The sequence below is a fragment of the Saccopteryx leptura genome, chromosome 3 (assembly GCF_036850995.1).
Source record: "Saccopteryx leptura isolate mSacLep1 chromosome 3, mSacLep1_pri_phased_curated, whole genome shotgun sequence".
Classification (NCBI taxonomy): domain Eukaryota; kingdom Metazoa; phylum Chordata; class Mammalia; order Chiroptera; family Emballonuridae; genus Saccopteryx; species Saccopteryx leptura.
The window spans coordinates 120,854,974-120,871,532 of NC_089505.1; the positions used below are offsets into that span (position 1 = coordinate 120,854,974).

Below are 16,559 nucleotides of genomic sequence, written 5' to 3' on the forward strand. Positions count from 1 at the left end.
GGTGGGCACAACTTTCTTTCTACAAAATGGAAAGAAAAGAGAGAACTCACCTTAGAAATTTTTATGGTACATTCAAAAGTCAGTAAGATTTCAAATTAGATGCTTCAGAAATTAAGGATTCATTTCATATACCTTTGATTCTTAAGAAAAATCTTTATATTTTTTACTTTTGTTTTATTTATTTATTTTTAATTGAGAAGAGGGGAGATAGATTCCTTCATGTTCCCTGACCAGGATTCACCCAGTAACCCCTGTCTGAGGTCCACACACAGACTAGCTGAACTATCCTCAGTGCCTCAGGTCAACAGTTTAACCAACTGAACTATCAGGCTGATGCTCGAATCAATTGAGCCACTGGCTGTGGGAGGAAAGGAGAGAGAGAGAAGGGAGACAGGGAGGGGAAGAGAAGCAGATAATCGCTTTTCATGTGTGCCCTGACTGGGGATTGAGCCTGGGATGTCCACATGCCGGGCCAAACTCTATCCACCGAGCAAACCGGCCAGGGCTTGTTTTCTGATGGCCACTCCTGTCTAGCATACAGGGTAAGAGCAGAGGTTGGATAGATGCCTAGCAGCCTGGAAATGCAGTGCTGTGATCCAAGGACACTGGGGACCTTCCTAAGTGAGGTGAGACAGTGGTGCAGTTTTCAGCTACAGCATAGCTTGTTCTCTAGGATTTGCTTTGCTAATTTTTGGAAAATAAACTTCAGTGGGGAGTCTTCTCAGAGATTACTTCATCTCTGAGAAGAGTGAAGAGAGGATGGTGTATTAGCTAGAGAGGGATGGGATTCTGGCATGTAAGAAATATGGTTGGGGGCCCTTGCTGGTTAGTTCAGTCAGTTAGTGCATCATCCTTAATACCAAGGTTGAGCCTGGGTCAGGGCACGTATGAGAAACGACCAATGACTGCATGTCTAGGTAAAACAATGAATAAATTCCTCTCTCTCTTCCTTCCTCCTCCTTTTTCTTCTTCTTCTTCTTCTTCTTCTTCTTCTTCTTCTTCTTCTTCTTCTTCCTCCTCCTCCTCCTCCTCCTCCTCTTCTTCTTTCTCTTCCTCCTCTCTTCGTCTCTCTAAAATCAATCAATTTTAAAAAAGTATGGTTGGGGAAATATTTTGAAACAGGACTTCCCATTGTATATGAAATGGGCTGACATAGAATGAAATCAAGTATGAATATTTGGTGTGAGGTTTGAGGAAGAACATATTTTCAGTTTATCATCTGTGGAAAACTATGAGGGAAGAAATTCCTAGTTGAGGCCAGTGGTCATTCTAAACAACTGTGTTTAAAGCTACATGTATATAGAAAAGGTCAGCATTGTTCCACCCATACAAGTGGTGAAATAGCCCCTGATGCTACTTGAAAGTTCCTCATCTGGAAATGCATAGAAAGGAACCTTGATATGAGCTTTCTAAAGAAGATATAGTGCATAAAAATGAAAAGAGAAAACCAACTGTAAAGAAACACTTTGTGGGAGACAGAGATCACACTTTCAATGCCATAAAAATGACTCATAGGACAGGTCTAACAGCAGACAAAACATACAACCCAGGCATCCTTGTCAACATCTTCCCTGACCAAAATTTTCTCTTTCAGCAGAACCAAAGCCAGAGATACACCCATGTCCCTCCTGCCCTCTGGCCTTCTCCAGTCAGAAATTCCTCCGCCAACACGTGGGATGCAAACACCCCTCTCAGATTCTCCCAGGAACATCTACAAGAAAACACCTCCAATCAGAGGATCCCTGCCCAGAGGATCCAAATCATCAGCAGCAACATATTGATATACATAGCTGGGATGACAAAGCTGAAGGTCAAGAGGTGAAAAAAAAGTCCAAACCTTTGCTTCAAAGGACCAAGCAGAGGGGGATTTCAAGGGCCTTTTCTAAACCTCCCAAAGGATGCATGGGGAGCTCTAGTGAGCAAGAGGGAATGATGCAGGAAGCACCCAGCAGAGGCCAGGAAGTAAATTCAGTGGATACATTCAAACTATCAATGAGAGTAGGAATGTCAAGAATTGTAGCTATCAAGTATGGAGAGGGTGGGCAAGGCTGTGATGATGGGTCACATCTCCTCAGACATCAGAGGACACACTCAGGGCAGAAGCCCTATGTCTGCAAGGAGTGTGAGCGAGGCTTTACACTGAAGTCAAATCTCCTCAGACACCAGAGGACACACTCAGGCGAGAAGCCCTATGTTTGCAGGGAGTGTGAGCGAGGCTTTATACAGAAGTCAAATTTCCTCATACATCATAGGACACATTCAGGCGAGAAGCCCTATGTTTGCAGGGAGTGTGAGCGAGGCTTTACACTGAAGTCACATCTCCACAGACACCAGAGGACACACTCAGGGGAGAAGCCTTATGTTTGCAGTGAGTGTGAGCGAGGCTTTACACAGAAGTCAGATCTCCTCAGACACCAGAGGACACACTCAGGCAAGAAGCCCTATGTTTGCAGGGAGTGTGAGAGAGGCTTTACCCTGAAGTCAGATCTCCTCAGACACCAGAGGACACACTCAGGTGAGAGGCCCTATGTTTGCAGGGAGTGTGAGCGAGCCTTTACACTGAAGTCAAATCTCCTCAGACACCAGAGGACACACTCAGGCGAGAATCCCAATGTTTCCAGGAAGTGTGACTGAGGCTTTACACAGAAGTCATATCTTTTTATACACCATAGGACACACTCAGGGGAGAAGCCTTATGTTTGCAGTGAGTGTGAGCAAGGCTTTACACAGAAGTCAGATCTCCTCATACACCGAGAAGCCCTATGTTTGCAGGGAGTGTGAGCGAGGATTTACACAGAAGTCATATTTCATACACCAGAAAACACACTCAGGGGAGAAACCCTATGTTTGCTGGGAGTGTGAGCGAGGCTTTACACAGAAGTCAGATCTCCTCATACACCAGAGGACACACTCAGGGGAGAAGCCTTATGTTTGCACTGAGGGTGAGTCATTTGGCATTAAATTGCATCTCCATAGCTATAGCTACTACACAGGTTACCCCAGCTCTGAGGAGACTTCAGAGGGAGTCTACTGACTCCTTCCCTCCCAAGACTGTAATTAGTACAGAAGTAATTGGTTAAACAAATTCTTCACTTTCATGACAAGAGATGAGCTAGACAAACAGTTTCTTAAGTGCTATGGGAATGTCAACACCAGTCTCCTCCATGGTCTCTTGGCCTCCTGTTCTAATAAATCTTATCTTCATAAAACTGTGAAGCCCACATACCTCATTTCCTACTATCACTGAAAGCAGAGAGTTCCAGGAGGGCTACAGAGAACTCACACTGTCAGGCACAGAAACTCAACCCTTGGAAATGTGGAAGTCTGGAGTCAATCTACTTAGGTTACTGCTCAGAGAGAGGGATTTGAGACAGACACACCAGGAAAGGAATTTCCTTGACTCCTGGGAAGTGGAGCCTTTTCTCTTTGTAGGTTGACCACCTCTTCCCTGGGCTTCTCTTGGCTCCTGTCCTGGTTTCCTCTGACCTCTGTAGTCTCAGCAGTGAAAGCCAAGGAGGAACATGTGTATGTGCATGTCCATGTGCCTGGCTCAGTCTGAGTACCTGGTCTCCCTCAATCTCTCCTTGCTGCACCTTCAGGGTGAGCATCTCATGGTGCACACCACATGGATTCCAGATTATTCCATAGTGGGTTTTAATCTCAGATCTTCCCTCACCAGCTGTGCAACCTAAGGCAAGATTCTCAACTTCTCTGTGCCTGTTTTTTAAACTATAAAATGGGAATGGTGCCTGAACAGGCAGTGGTGCAGTGAACCAGTAAACTGGGATGCAGAGGACCCAGGTTCAAAACCCCAAGGTCGCAGGCTTGAGCACAGGCTCATCAGCTTCATTGTGAGGTCATGAGCTTGAGTATGGCATCATAGACATGACCCCATGGTTGCTGGCTTGAGCAAGGGGTCACTTGCTGTGCTATAGCCTCCTGGTCAAGGCACATATGAGCGCACAATCAATGAACAACTAAGGTGCCCCAACAAAAAATTCATGCTGGCCCTGGCTGGTTGGCTCAGTGGTAGAGCATAGGCCCTGTGTGTCGAAGTCCCTGGTTTGATTCCCAGACAGGGCACACAGGAGAAGCACCCAGCTGCTTCTCCACCCTTCCCCCTCTCTTTTCTCTCTATCTCTCCCTTCCCCTCCTGCAGCCAAGGCTCCATGGGAGCAAAGTTGGCTCAGGCGCTGAGGACGGCTCCATGGCCTTCACCTCAGGCACTGGAATGGCTCCAGTTGCAGCAGAGCAATGGCCCAGATTGGCAGAACATCACTCCCTGGTGGGCATGCTGGGTGGATCCTGGTTGGATGCATGCGGGAGTCTGTCTCTCTGCTGCCCCCTGCTTCTCACTTAGGAAAAATAAAAAAAGAATTGATGCTTCTCATGTCTCTCCCTTCCTGTCTGTTTATATCTCTCCCTCTCTCTGTCTCTCTTGCAAAAAAGGAAGAAATTCCTTCTCTCTCTCCACTCTCTAAAATGAACAAAAGAAACAAGTAAATAAAAAGACTGGACTTGCCTGATCAAGGCACATATGGGAGTTGGGAGTTGATACTTTCTGCTTCTCCCCCCTTCTCTCTCTCTCTCTCTCTCTCTCTCTCTCTCTCCTCTCTCCCCACTCTCTAAAATAAATTTTAAAAAATAAAGAAATAGGCCCTGGCCAGTTGGCTCAGCAGTAGAGCGTCAGCCTGGCGTGCGGGGGACCCGGGTTTGATTCCCGGCCAGGGACATAGGAGAAGCGCCCATTTGCTTCTCCACCCCCACCCCCTCCTTCCTCTCTGTCTCTCTCTTCCCCTCCCGCAGCCAAGGCTCCATTGGAACAAAGATGACCCAGGCACTGGGGATGGCTCCTTGGCCTCTGCCCCAGGTGCTAGAGTGGCTCTGGTCATGGCAGAGCGACGCCCCGGAGGGGCAGAGCATCGCCCCCTGGTGGGCAGAGCGTCACCCCTGGTGGGCGTGCCGGGTGGATCCCGGTCGGGCGCATGCGGGAATCTGTCTCTCCCCGTTTCCAGCTTCAGAAAAATACCAAAAAAAAAAAATAAAAAAAAAATGAAAGAAAGAAAGAAAGAAAGAAAGAAAGAAAGAAAAGAAAGAAAGAAAGAAAGAAAGAAAGAAAGAAAGAAAGAAAGAAAGGAAAGAAAGAAAGAAAGAAAGAAAGAAAGAAAGAAAGAAAGAAAGAAAGAAAGAAAGAAAGAAAGAAAAAAGGAATTGCTACATTGTGAGTCTGCAAGATTGGAGATCTCATCCCAAATGTTTGGAGTCACTTTGGCTCACATAAACTCTTAAAACTTCCCAGTTTTCATGTTTCTTATTTTGATGAGACCAAGTACCTAACCTTGTAAAAATAAGTTCTTCTGATATATCATTAGGAAATGGCAAATTCAAACTACTATAGTATGGCACTCACACCAATTAGAACTACTAAATTCCAAATATGACAGTACCAATGTTCTTATGCATTCATTGTTTAATTCTTGGATGTCCCCTGACTGAGGATGGAGTCTATAACCTTGGTATATCCAAATGATGCTCTAACTGAGCTACCCAGCCAGGTCATAACCATGGGTGTCATCCAACTCTCATTTAGGAATAGAAAATACCTCTTTCAGAACCAATGGGTTACCACAAAAAAAGAGAATCATACAGAGATAGGAAACATACTTAACATGAGCAGGTAAGTAGATCAACTGAGGAAGGAGGTGCAGGCCCCTTCTTCCCTGAGAAGGAAGAAACAAGAATGCAAGGGAAGGGAGCTTGCAGGGTTAACTGAGTCATCCAGTTATAGATTAACTACTTCCTCTTGTTCTCTGAAAGGGTGCCTGGGGCCACTTGCTACACAAAGCAAAGAAGATAGAACTTATCTGAAAACCCCTTCCCTTTTTCTCAAAAGCTTTTATCTATCTATCTATCTATCTATCTATCTATCTATCTATCTATCTATCTATCTATTTTTACAGAGACAGAGAGAGAGTCAGAGAGAGAGAGAGATAGGGACAGACAGGAACGAAGAGAGAGATGAGAAGCATCAATCATCAGTTTTTTGTTGCGACACCTTAGTTGTTTGTTGATTGCTTTCTCATATGTGGCTTGACCGTGGGCCTTCAGCAGACTGAGTAACCCCTTGTTCGAGCCAGTGACCTTGGGTCCAAGCTGGTGAGCTTTTGCTCAAACCAGATGAGCCCGTGCCCAAGCTGGTGACCTCGGAGTCTCAAACCTGGGTCCTCGGCATCCCAGTCCGAGGCTCTGTCTACTGCGCCACCGCCTGGTCAGGCTATAAAATACAATTTTAAATAACCTGTAACATACATTGAAATTGGAATTCTAAAATAATTTCATCAACTGAAATATAATAATTTTAAAAAACCAGATGGCTCAGTGCACGGAGTGTCCTCCCTGTGTGCCAAGGTTGTGGGTTTTGCCACAGGTCTCAGCACCTAAGAGAAGTGACCAGGGAGTTCACAACTAAATGGAACTAATTGGAAAAGTGATTTCATGCTTCTCTCTCTCTCTCTCTCTCTCTCAAATCAATGTAAAAAATGTAAAGTCCAATGGAAAAAGCTGTGATAGACCTGCAACATGCCTACTGCATTTCTCTCAACAGAAAGGCAGAAAAAAGGAAAGAAAAACAAAGTAAAATACCCAGATCTCTCTTCAGAAACTATTTTTCACCTAGGGAAGACTATCTTTTTATTAACCAACAATAATCTCAATTCTGCACCTCACAGTGTTTTCTGCCCATTTCTGACTCCCATGATTCCCATGGTGCTTTTCCTACAATGGAACCATTTCCCTCTCACTTCCCCAAAACACATGACCGGCACTGCCTTGGGAAAACTCCCCCCAAACCTGAACCAGAGGGCTAAGGGGATGATGGACATCTCACAACACAATGGATTTCTCTAATGTGCCATCAAGCCTATGAATATTGTAGGCTTTTTATCAGATTAGACTAAATGGAACCTTGAGACTTCTCCCTGGAGCAGGAATTCCAGGTTTTGTAGAACAGAATCTCCCATTCGCTTCGCTCTCTCTACCCATCAGTATCTAGCTTCCTGCCAATATGAAAACAACAATCATTACTGAACAGATACCAGAATCCTTAGACAGAATCAAGGCCCCATGGACCCTAGATGACTTAAAATGAGCACTGGACAAACCCCCAAACCAAGAAGGTGACTCAGCACTGAACGCCAAACACTGGACTACAGACCCAACTGAGACTAGGAAACATGAAATGCCAGAAACTGACATGGCACCTTGGACACCAGAGTCCATACATCATGCCCTAGAACTGGAGCTGCTCATGGGCCCCACGCTGAAACTGGGATGCAAAGGGACCTCAGACCTCAGATGCACAATAGAATACAGATTTGACCATAGACTCTGAAGACAGCCTGCTGATCTGTAACAAAGATCCCATAACTGAACTTCAGACATGGAGCCAAATGACTGACCCCACTTGCTGCATGACAGATGCAGGAGCTGAACCTGATGCTCACATTGCAAACAGAGCCAGGACTTCATAAAGGAAATCTCATAGCTCCCTAAGTCCAAGCAATATGCTTAAATATATATATATATATATATATATATATATATATTTCAATATCAATGTAAATGTAGAAGAGAGAAACATCACTAGCAGCCCTACCACATTCTACCAAACCCCACAAAAATAAACCAAGTAACTGACAGAGGGAATAGAAATAATGCTTACCCTTAGCTGACACATATCCAGGATTTCAGCCGCAGGACTCTCCGGGAGTTAGTGCCCCAGCTATTCATGTCACCTGCCGGCTTGTCTACACTGTGGGGAATGAAATTAAAAAATTTCCTCATACTTTGAAAGTTCTAGTAGCTGGGCTAACAATCAAGTGAAATAATCAGATGGACAAGAGATATTCAATGTATAATATATGCTCTAGGATAATTCATATTCCCAAGAATATAAGGCAATGAGATTACATAGCATATATTGGACATTTCAAAAACCTGAATAACAGAATCTTAGATTTTTTGAAGAAGAAATCTATAGATTGATTATAGGGAAAAGAGAGAAGACATAGAGAGAAAGGGGGAAGAAGTAGAAAGCATCACCTCAGAGTAGTTGCCTCTCATATGTGCCTTGACCTAGCAACCCTAGAGTTTGAAACCGGCAACCTCAGCATTCCAAATCGATACTCTATCCATTGTGCCACCACAGGTAAGGCCAGAATCTTGGATTCTTAAAGGTGACATGGATAACATGCGACACACCTGACAGATTACTTTTTGTTGGGAAAATCCAAAACCTATTAAACACAAGAAATAAGGTAAGGGGTCAACAAGCTTCTCCTTGCAGTCTTCATGTCTAATACTAAGGTGATTGGTGATTGTACTTCAGTTCTTTTCTGAAACTACCATGGGCACAAAGTGACAACAGAGAAGCACACTTCAAACATATTGAAAAGGGACAACAAATCAACAGAAAACAACTTCCAACAAGCTTCCAGGTCTGAAAGAATATAAAATGTGTCTTGTCCTCAGGGCCATTAACCTAAAATATAGGTTCAGAGAGGGACAGACAGAAAGGGAGAGAGATAAGAAGCATCAATTCTTCATTGCAGCACCTTAGTTGTTCATCGATTGCTTTCTCATATGTTCCTTGACTGGGGGCTACAGCAGAGTGAGTGACCCCTTCCTCAAGCCAGCAACCTTGGGCTCAAGCCAGTGACCTTGGGCTTCAAGCCTGTGATGTTTGGGTTCAATCCAGCGATCATGGGGTCATGTCTATGATCCCACACTCAAGCAAGTGACACTGTGCTCAAGTTGGTGAGCCCACGCTCAAGCCAGATGAGCCTGCGCTCAAGCTGGTGACCTTGGGGTTTGAAACCTGGGTCCTCTGAATTTCAGTATGATGCTCTATCCACTGTGCCACTGCCTGGTCAGGTTAAAAAATATTAATAAAAGGGCCTGACCTGTGGTGGCGCAGTGGATAAAGCGTCGACCTGAAAATGCTGAGGTCGCCGGTTCCAAACCCTGGGCTTGCCTGGTCAAGGCACATATGGGAGTTGATGCTTCTAGCTCCTCCCCCCTTCTCTCTCTCTGTCTCTCTCTCCTCTCTAAAAATAAATAAATAAAAAAGTTAAAAATATATATAGAAAAAAATATTAATAAAAGGGACACATGAGCTCCTTATGGTTTAAAGTATAAATGGCATTTTCTTTTTTTTTTTTTTTGTTTTTTTTGTTTTTTTTCATTTCTCTGAAGCTGGAAACGGGGAGAGACAGTCAGACAGACTCCCGCATGCGCCCCACCGGGATCCACCCGGCACGCCCACCAGGGGCGACGCTCTGCCCACCAGGGGGCGATGCTCTGCCCATCCTGGGCGTCGCCATGTTGCGACCAGAGCCACTCTAGCGCCTGAGGCAGAGGCTACAGAGCCATCCCCAGCGCCCGGGCCATCTTTGCTCCAATGGAGCCTTGGCTGCAGGAGGGGAAGAGAGAGACAGAGAGGAAAGCGCGGCGGAGGGGTGGAGAAGCAAATGGGCGCTTCTCCTGTGTGCCCTGGCCGGGAATCGAACCCGGGTCCTCCGCACGCTAGGCCGACGCTCTACCGCTGAGCCAACCGGCCAGGGCTAAATGGCATTTTCTAATAACCACTCCAAATACATCACAGTTGGAAATATAAAATAACTTCAAATGAATGATGATTAAAATACTATATTAAAAAAAGCTTATGGGGCACTGGCCATGTAGCACAGTGCATGAGGCATTGTACCAAACACCAACATGACAGGTGTGAGCCCCATTGTCAGCACCTAAAAGGAGCAACCAATGAGCACATTACTAAATGGAACAACTAAGTGGAGCAATGAGTGCATGCTTCTCTCTCTCTATCTCAAATCAATGGAAAAAATTTAAAAACCTAAGGAAAAATGAGTGATAAATCTGTAATGTACCGTGCGCATTTCACTCAGGAGGATGACAGAAGAAAGGGCAAACAAACAAACAAAGGCCCAGATCTCTGTTAGGACCATGTCTGTATTTTTGGGCTGAGACGGACTACTTCTCCTTACTGTAAACCATCTCAGGTTGGCACCTCCCGGAGTTTCCTACGCATTTTTTACTCCCATGGTGCCTCTCCTACAATGGAACCATTTCCTCTTGCTTCCCCAAAACACCTGACTGGCAGTGCCTTGAGGAAACTCCTCCCAAACCTGAGCCTGAGGGCTGAGGGGACAATGGACTTCTCAGGACACAATGGTTTTCTCTAATATGCCATCAAGACTGTGATTACTGGAGCCTTCTCTCAGATTAGACTAAATGGAATTTTGAGGCTTCTCCCTGGAGCAGGCATTCCCAGTTTCATAAAATACTGTGTTTTAACTCTCTTCTCTCTCTTTCCTCACCAATATCTAATACCTTCCTGCCAACATGAACACAAGCATTACTGGACCGGCACCAGAAGCCAGAAAGTTTATAGCTCACCAGGATCAAGAGGTAGAATCTTACAGTAATATAATGTTATAGTAATTAAATATTATATATAAAAATATAGAAACTATAGAAGATATATAGAAATGTTATGATATAATATTAAAAGCCACTAAGGCAAATGAATAAGGCTACACCTCTGGGTGGGAGATAATCTAGTGAATAGGGATATGATAGGCAAGACCATGCCCTTTGCGCTGGGCCCAGTTAGTGTGTGTGTGAAATTATATATAGATAAAAAGAGCTCACTTCAAGGAACTCTCTAAAAGTGGCTTGATGTGACAATTATGTAGAGTCATAAAAAAGAGCTCCCTGCAAGGAAATCCCCAAAAGTGCCTTGATGCGATAATCCTGGAGATTAACACCTGTTAGAAGGTGAATGCCAGAAAGGGTACTAAAGCCAAGGGGCCCCCAGCCACAGTTAGTCACCCAGACTCCAACATTGAACGTAGATTGTCTCCACACTGGCCGCTCTGACCAAGGACAGCCTAGACGAGCATGCTGATGGGGCCCCATTAAGCTGTACCCAGGCCTGCCATAGGATCTGTGAGTAATAAACTGCCTGTGTGATTCTTGCAACTAACTTGTGTGTCAGTCGTGTCTGTCCTCCAGTGGCTATAGGTTTCAGTACCAATAAGTAGAATTATCATATCGCCCTCAAGAGTAGTCTCGAAGAAGTTGCCAGCTCTTCTATTAAGCAGGAGAGTCTCACTGCACAGGGACGTCAAATTGGGGACCAGATGCCTGATTGACGATGTAAAGCTTGGGCTCTACTGGGGCAGGGGAGTACTTCTCTAGGAAGCCAGTGTCTCTCTTAGGAGGGTCTGGATAAAAAAAGGAGCCACATGCTGAACTTGACAAGCTCCAGGAAGGCTTGCATGGTGGCCTTACAAACTCAGAGACCTAAAATAACCACATAGGATGGTCTGAAATTAAAACTTTCTAACTAAAAGCAGTTCATGGTGGGTAGTCATGTCCTAGGGAGGCATTATTCTCTAACAAAGCTCAAAGAATTCTTTATTTTTTATTTTTATTTTTTTTTACAGAGACAGAGAGAGAGTCAGAGAGAGGGATAGACAGGGACAGACAGACAGGAACGGAGAGATGAGAAGCATCAATCATTAGTTTTTTGTTGCACATTGCGACACCCTAGTTGTTCATTGATTGCTTTCTCATATGTGCCTTGACCATGGGCCTTCAGCAGACCGAGTAACCCCTTGCTGGAGCCAGCGACCTTGGGTCCAAGCTGGTGAGCTTTTGCTCAAACCAGATGAGCCTGTGCTCAAGCTGGCGACCTCAGGGTCTCGAACCTGGGTCCTCCGTATCCCAGTCTGACGCTCTATGCACTGCGCCACCGCCTGGTCAGGCCAAAGGCTTACTTTAATTGAGCCTGTCTGTTGTCTTTTGCATCTACAATAAGGTGGCCAATCATCCTCCTTTAGGGAGGACAGTCCTTTTGTAAGTTCCGTCCTCCCTCAAAAAGTGTTCTCTTACATGTCCTCCTTTTTGATATTGGAATACTAATCTGTAAATGTCCGTATTCGATCGATGCAGAGTCAATCCATTGTGTGTGATGTGATGTATTTGTATCTAAATGAGTATTTTTTTCTTACAATTATTATTAAAAATGAATAGGCATGTAAGCACAATTACAACATAAAATATTACAAATATTTTATTATGCATTTATCATATTATAGTGTATTATTGTTGCAATGAATGTTTCTTTTATTTACAATATTGTTTTCTTCAATTTAGTTTTGTTCTCCTTTTCATTGTAAAAAAGTTGGTCACCTTAGTTTTGGACATGTTAATTTGAGTTCACTTACTAGACTAGCAAGTAGGGACATCAATGGGGCTGTTGGGTGAATGAGTCTAAAGTTCTGAGGAGCGGTCTAGGTTGGAGATACAAAGTTGTACAAAGTTGTTAGTTATCAGTGTATATAGGTATACAATATAGATATGATGTTTAAAGCTATGAGTCTCAATAAGATCAAAGAACGAATGAATGTAGATAGAGGGCTAAAGACTGAGCCTAGGGCATGCTAATAATTAGTGATCATGAAAGAGGAGAAACCAGCCAAGGAGGCTGCAGAGCAGGAGCCAGTGAGGTAAGTGGAGGAGAGCCAAGGGTAAGTGGAACCTGAGGGGAAATCCATGTTAAATAGTGCCCAAGTCACATGCTGGGGAACCACAGAGGGAAGTAATTAAATGGTGCCAAGAAGTTGAGCTAGGCCCAGGGGTATTACAGGGAAACTGATTTAAGCTTAATTAAGGAAGGGTTTTCTGACTGATCAGCCCATAATGGATAAAGTTCTCTCAGGAGGTGTGAGCAAGTAAGTCCCTGACTCAAGCTAGTCCCAGGGGATGAATTGCTGGGTAGGGGAGATCTACCTCCAGGCTTCAAGTATCTGATGGGCTTTGTACTTGACAACCCTCAAAACCTCTTCAAACTGGGGATGATGACATTGTGGGCAGCCAATGGAAACAACTCTGCTGCAGAGTATGGGGGTTGAGCTGAGCCTTTAATGTTTAGTGGGAGAAAGAGTAGGAAGAAGCACTCATAGGTCAAAGCAGTATGAGCAAAACTCCAGAGGTGTGAATAAGCAGGCTTTGTGTTAAGGAGTCTGGCCTGATCAGAAGGGGAAGCTATGATATGTGAAGGATGGGGAGGAAGGCGAGGCTGGAAAGGGTGTAGGGCCAGAAAGTAGGGAGTTCCCACAGGACCTGGTGCCCAGTAAACACCACTTGTTGAAAGTAATGAAACAAAAATGAGATTGTAAGAGCCAAGAAAGGAGGCATTAATGACTTAGTTCCCTTGCCTGACCAGGTGGTGGCACAGTGGACAGAGCGTTGGACTGGGATGTGGAAGACCCAGATTTGAGACCTGGAGGTCGCTAGCTTGAGCGCGGGCTCATCTGGTTTGAGCAAAGCTCACCAGCTTGGACCCAAGGTCGCTGGCTTGAGCAAGGGGTTACTCAGTCTGCTGAAGGCCCACGGTCAAGGCACATATTAGAAAGCAATCAATAAACAACTAAGGTTTTGCAACAAAAAACTGATGATTGATGCTTCTCATCTCTCTCCGTTCCTGTCTGTCCCTGTCTATCTTTCTCTCTCTCTGTCCCTGTAAAAAAAAAAAAAAAAAAGAAAAAAAAATTACTTAGTTCCCTTGAGCAGGTTTTCTCCTGACAATTTGATCATAGACATCTTGAGGGCAGGGCTGCCCAAAGCTGTGTGTGCTCCCTGCCCCACTTCCCACTACGAACAGGTCTCCATCAACTGTTCCTCAAGGCCCAGCAACATGGATAAACCCCCGAGGGACTGGGGCCCATTCCTAGGGATGCACTGTGGGTTCATTGTAAGGGGTAAGAGGCAGACAATTCAGTGGCTTGGTCAGTCTCTGATAGAAGCAGTAGACATGAACTATGACATCATTAGACAGAGTCTCTATCATTAACCCAAGACTTCACAAGCACTGCCCCCAGAAGGCTCAATGCTTAGAACTCAGTGACCTCACCTTCAGGAAACAATGGGACCTGGGCATTCCAGGGAGTCCTATTGACTGGACTATGGGTAGGTGAGCTCCCTCTCTCCAGAGCCATCTGCAAGGTACCAAAGCTTGACCTTATGGATTCCCAACCAAAGGACCTGAGCCTTCCCGGTGGTAAATGCCCCCTCCAATTCCTGATCTCTGTGCCTTTAGCTTGGGTGGACACTCAGGGAAGACCTTTTGCATGGATGGGGTGATGGCTGTATGCATGGAGGAGTGCTAAGCAGTTAAGATATGGTTTCCTCTAGAAAATTAAGGATTCCTTGAGGGCAGGAATTGTGAGGGTACTAGGACCATCACAACTAAATGGGTAAGGGGCTTGGTGGGATGGGATTAGACACTGGTGTCCCTGTCAACTGTTAAACTCTTAACTTCCTTGATGAGCTTTGCCTTTAGTGAGGTTTCTCAATGTGGTGGATTGGATGGGTCAAGAGTTGGGAAACAGAGGCTTGACTGAGCCTGGGTAGGTCATCCCTCCTCTTTAACCTAGCTTATCTATAAAGGGCCAAGGTGGCCTCTTAAGCTCCCTGGAAAACTAGCACTAAGAGGATGATGAAGTCCACGAGGAGGGTGGGAAGAAATAAAGAGTGGTTAAGTGGATGGATTGGCTGATGAATGGGTTAAAAAGAGGAAAGAGAAACAGCTCAGGCCCCAAGCTAGAGCTATTAGCCAGCTTGCCTCTTTTTCTTTCTTACTTGCCTTAGTGTGGGTCTCGCTGTACTTTGGATTCCTGGGGCTGTGTTCAGTGGTAACTGGTGGCTGCATTCTCTTTCTGCACTGGAGGAAGAACTTGCGGCGGGAAGAGCGTGCCCACGAGTGGGTGGAGGTGATGAAAGCTGCTACATTCACCTACAGCCCACTGTTGTATTGGATTAACAAGCGAAGGCACTATGGCATGAACGCAGCCATCAACATGGGTCACTCTCCTGCTGTCAGCAATACTGAGACCGAAGTCCAGAATTCAGATCCTCTGTGGAAGTTGGCCAACCCTGAGGGCAGCCCCATGGTGGAGGCCCCTATCCCTGTGCAGCCTGCATCGCAGCTGGCCCCACAGCTGCCCCTGCCTTCCCCAATACCTCAGCCCCAGGCCAGCTCCCCACTCCCAACTCCCGTCTTTCAGGAGGTGCCCTTTGCCCTCTCCCTGTGTAACCTACCTCCAATTCTGAACCACTCGGTCTCCTACCCTTCAGCCACCTATCCTGAAAGGAATGCCCACTTCCATTCCCTCCCCACACTGGCCCATGGGGACCATTCCTACAATGCCAAGCCTTTTGCTTCAGAATTGTAGCTTCCTCTCACTGAGAGTGAAGTCGGAGGTATTAGGGCAGAGCTAACCTCGAAGGTGGTACTGACATAGTCTAGGGCCCATCTGAATGTCACAATATGAAAGATTTAAAAAAGTTCCAGGCTTTGTTGTGTCACTTTTGTTGTTAGGAGGGCAAAGTCCTTCCCTTATTTAATACGGTACAATTCGTGAACCAAACTGAAGGTCACTGAGTACCACTCACAAATGGGAATTGGAGGGTTGGCTGGGGGGGGGGGGAACACACTGAACCAGTATTTGTGATGAGCTCAACTGTCCTTGACACTATTTAAGAACAAAAATGTGTGCCAGTCCCTGAGATAGGTACCCAAAGGCACTGCCATTCTGTGGGACATTAAGCACAGCTGCCACAGGAGTGATAGCTATGGAGCGTGTGTGAGCCAAGGTGATTCATAGTGGCCATGCCGCAAGCAAAACAAGTCATTGAGATCCATGAGCCACACTGCACTGCTGGCTTAATCAGTCTTTGTTAACATGTAGAGTTGTGGTCGTCTCCACGTTATTTTTAATATAAGAATACTGCCAATGACCCTCCACTTATAGATGAAGAGATGGTTCCCAAGGGTATTTGCCATATTGTTATGTTGCAGAGCAAGGTCTCAAATATACATCTGCCTGGCTTCAAAGTTCCTGATCTTCCGACCATACACCCTCGTGTCCCTTCCTTAATGATACGTCTTGTTAGAAAACACTTGGCAAATGATTTTGGTGTGTGTAGAGTATAATTAATTTGGTCCATGGATTGGCTTGGAGGAAGGGCGGGTCAGTGAAGGCCCTAAAATTACACACAGAAATGTATGGGTTTTTTTTTCTTTTTGACAGAGACACAGTCAGCGAGAGGGCCAGATAAGGACAGACAGACAGGAAGGGAGAGGGATGAAAAGCATCAATTCTTCATTGTGGCTCCTTAGTTGTTCATTGCTTTCTTATCTGTGCCTTGACTGGGGGCTACAGCAGTGAGTGACCCCTGGCTCAAGCCAGTGACCTTGGGCTTCAAGGCAGCGACTATGGAGTCCTATCAATGATCCCATGCTCAAGCCAGGGACCTCGGGGTTTCGAACCTGGGTCCTTTGTGTCCCAGTCTGATGCTCTATTCACTGCCACTGCCTGGTCAAGCTGTATCCAGTTTTTAAAAAATCTTCCTCAAAGGGATGTATGACCCCTTCCAAAAGGTAAGAACCACTATATGAGAATATTAATTTGTAT

General features: G+C 45.3%; 1 protein-coding gene across 1 annotated transcript; it reads left to right on the plus strand.

Moving 5' to 3' along the window:
• Window positions 1-14,106: 14,106 nt before the first annotated feature.
• Window positions 14,107-15,317, plus strand: TEX38 (testis expressed 38). Its single transcript, XM_066372163.1, has 2 exons — window positions 14,107-14,143; window positions 14,734-15,317. Exons 1-2 carry the CDS (start codon window positions 14,107-14,109, stop codon window positions 15,315-15,317), a joined length of 621 nt encoding a protein of 206 aa, XP_066228260.1.
• The last annotated feature ends 1,242 nt before the right edge of the window (window positions 15,318-16,559 follow it).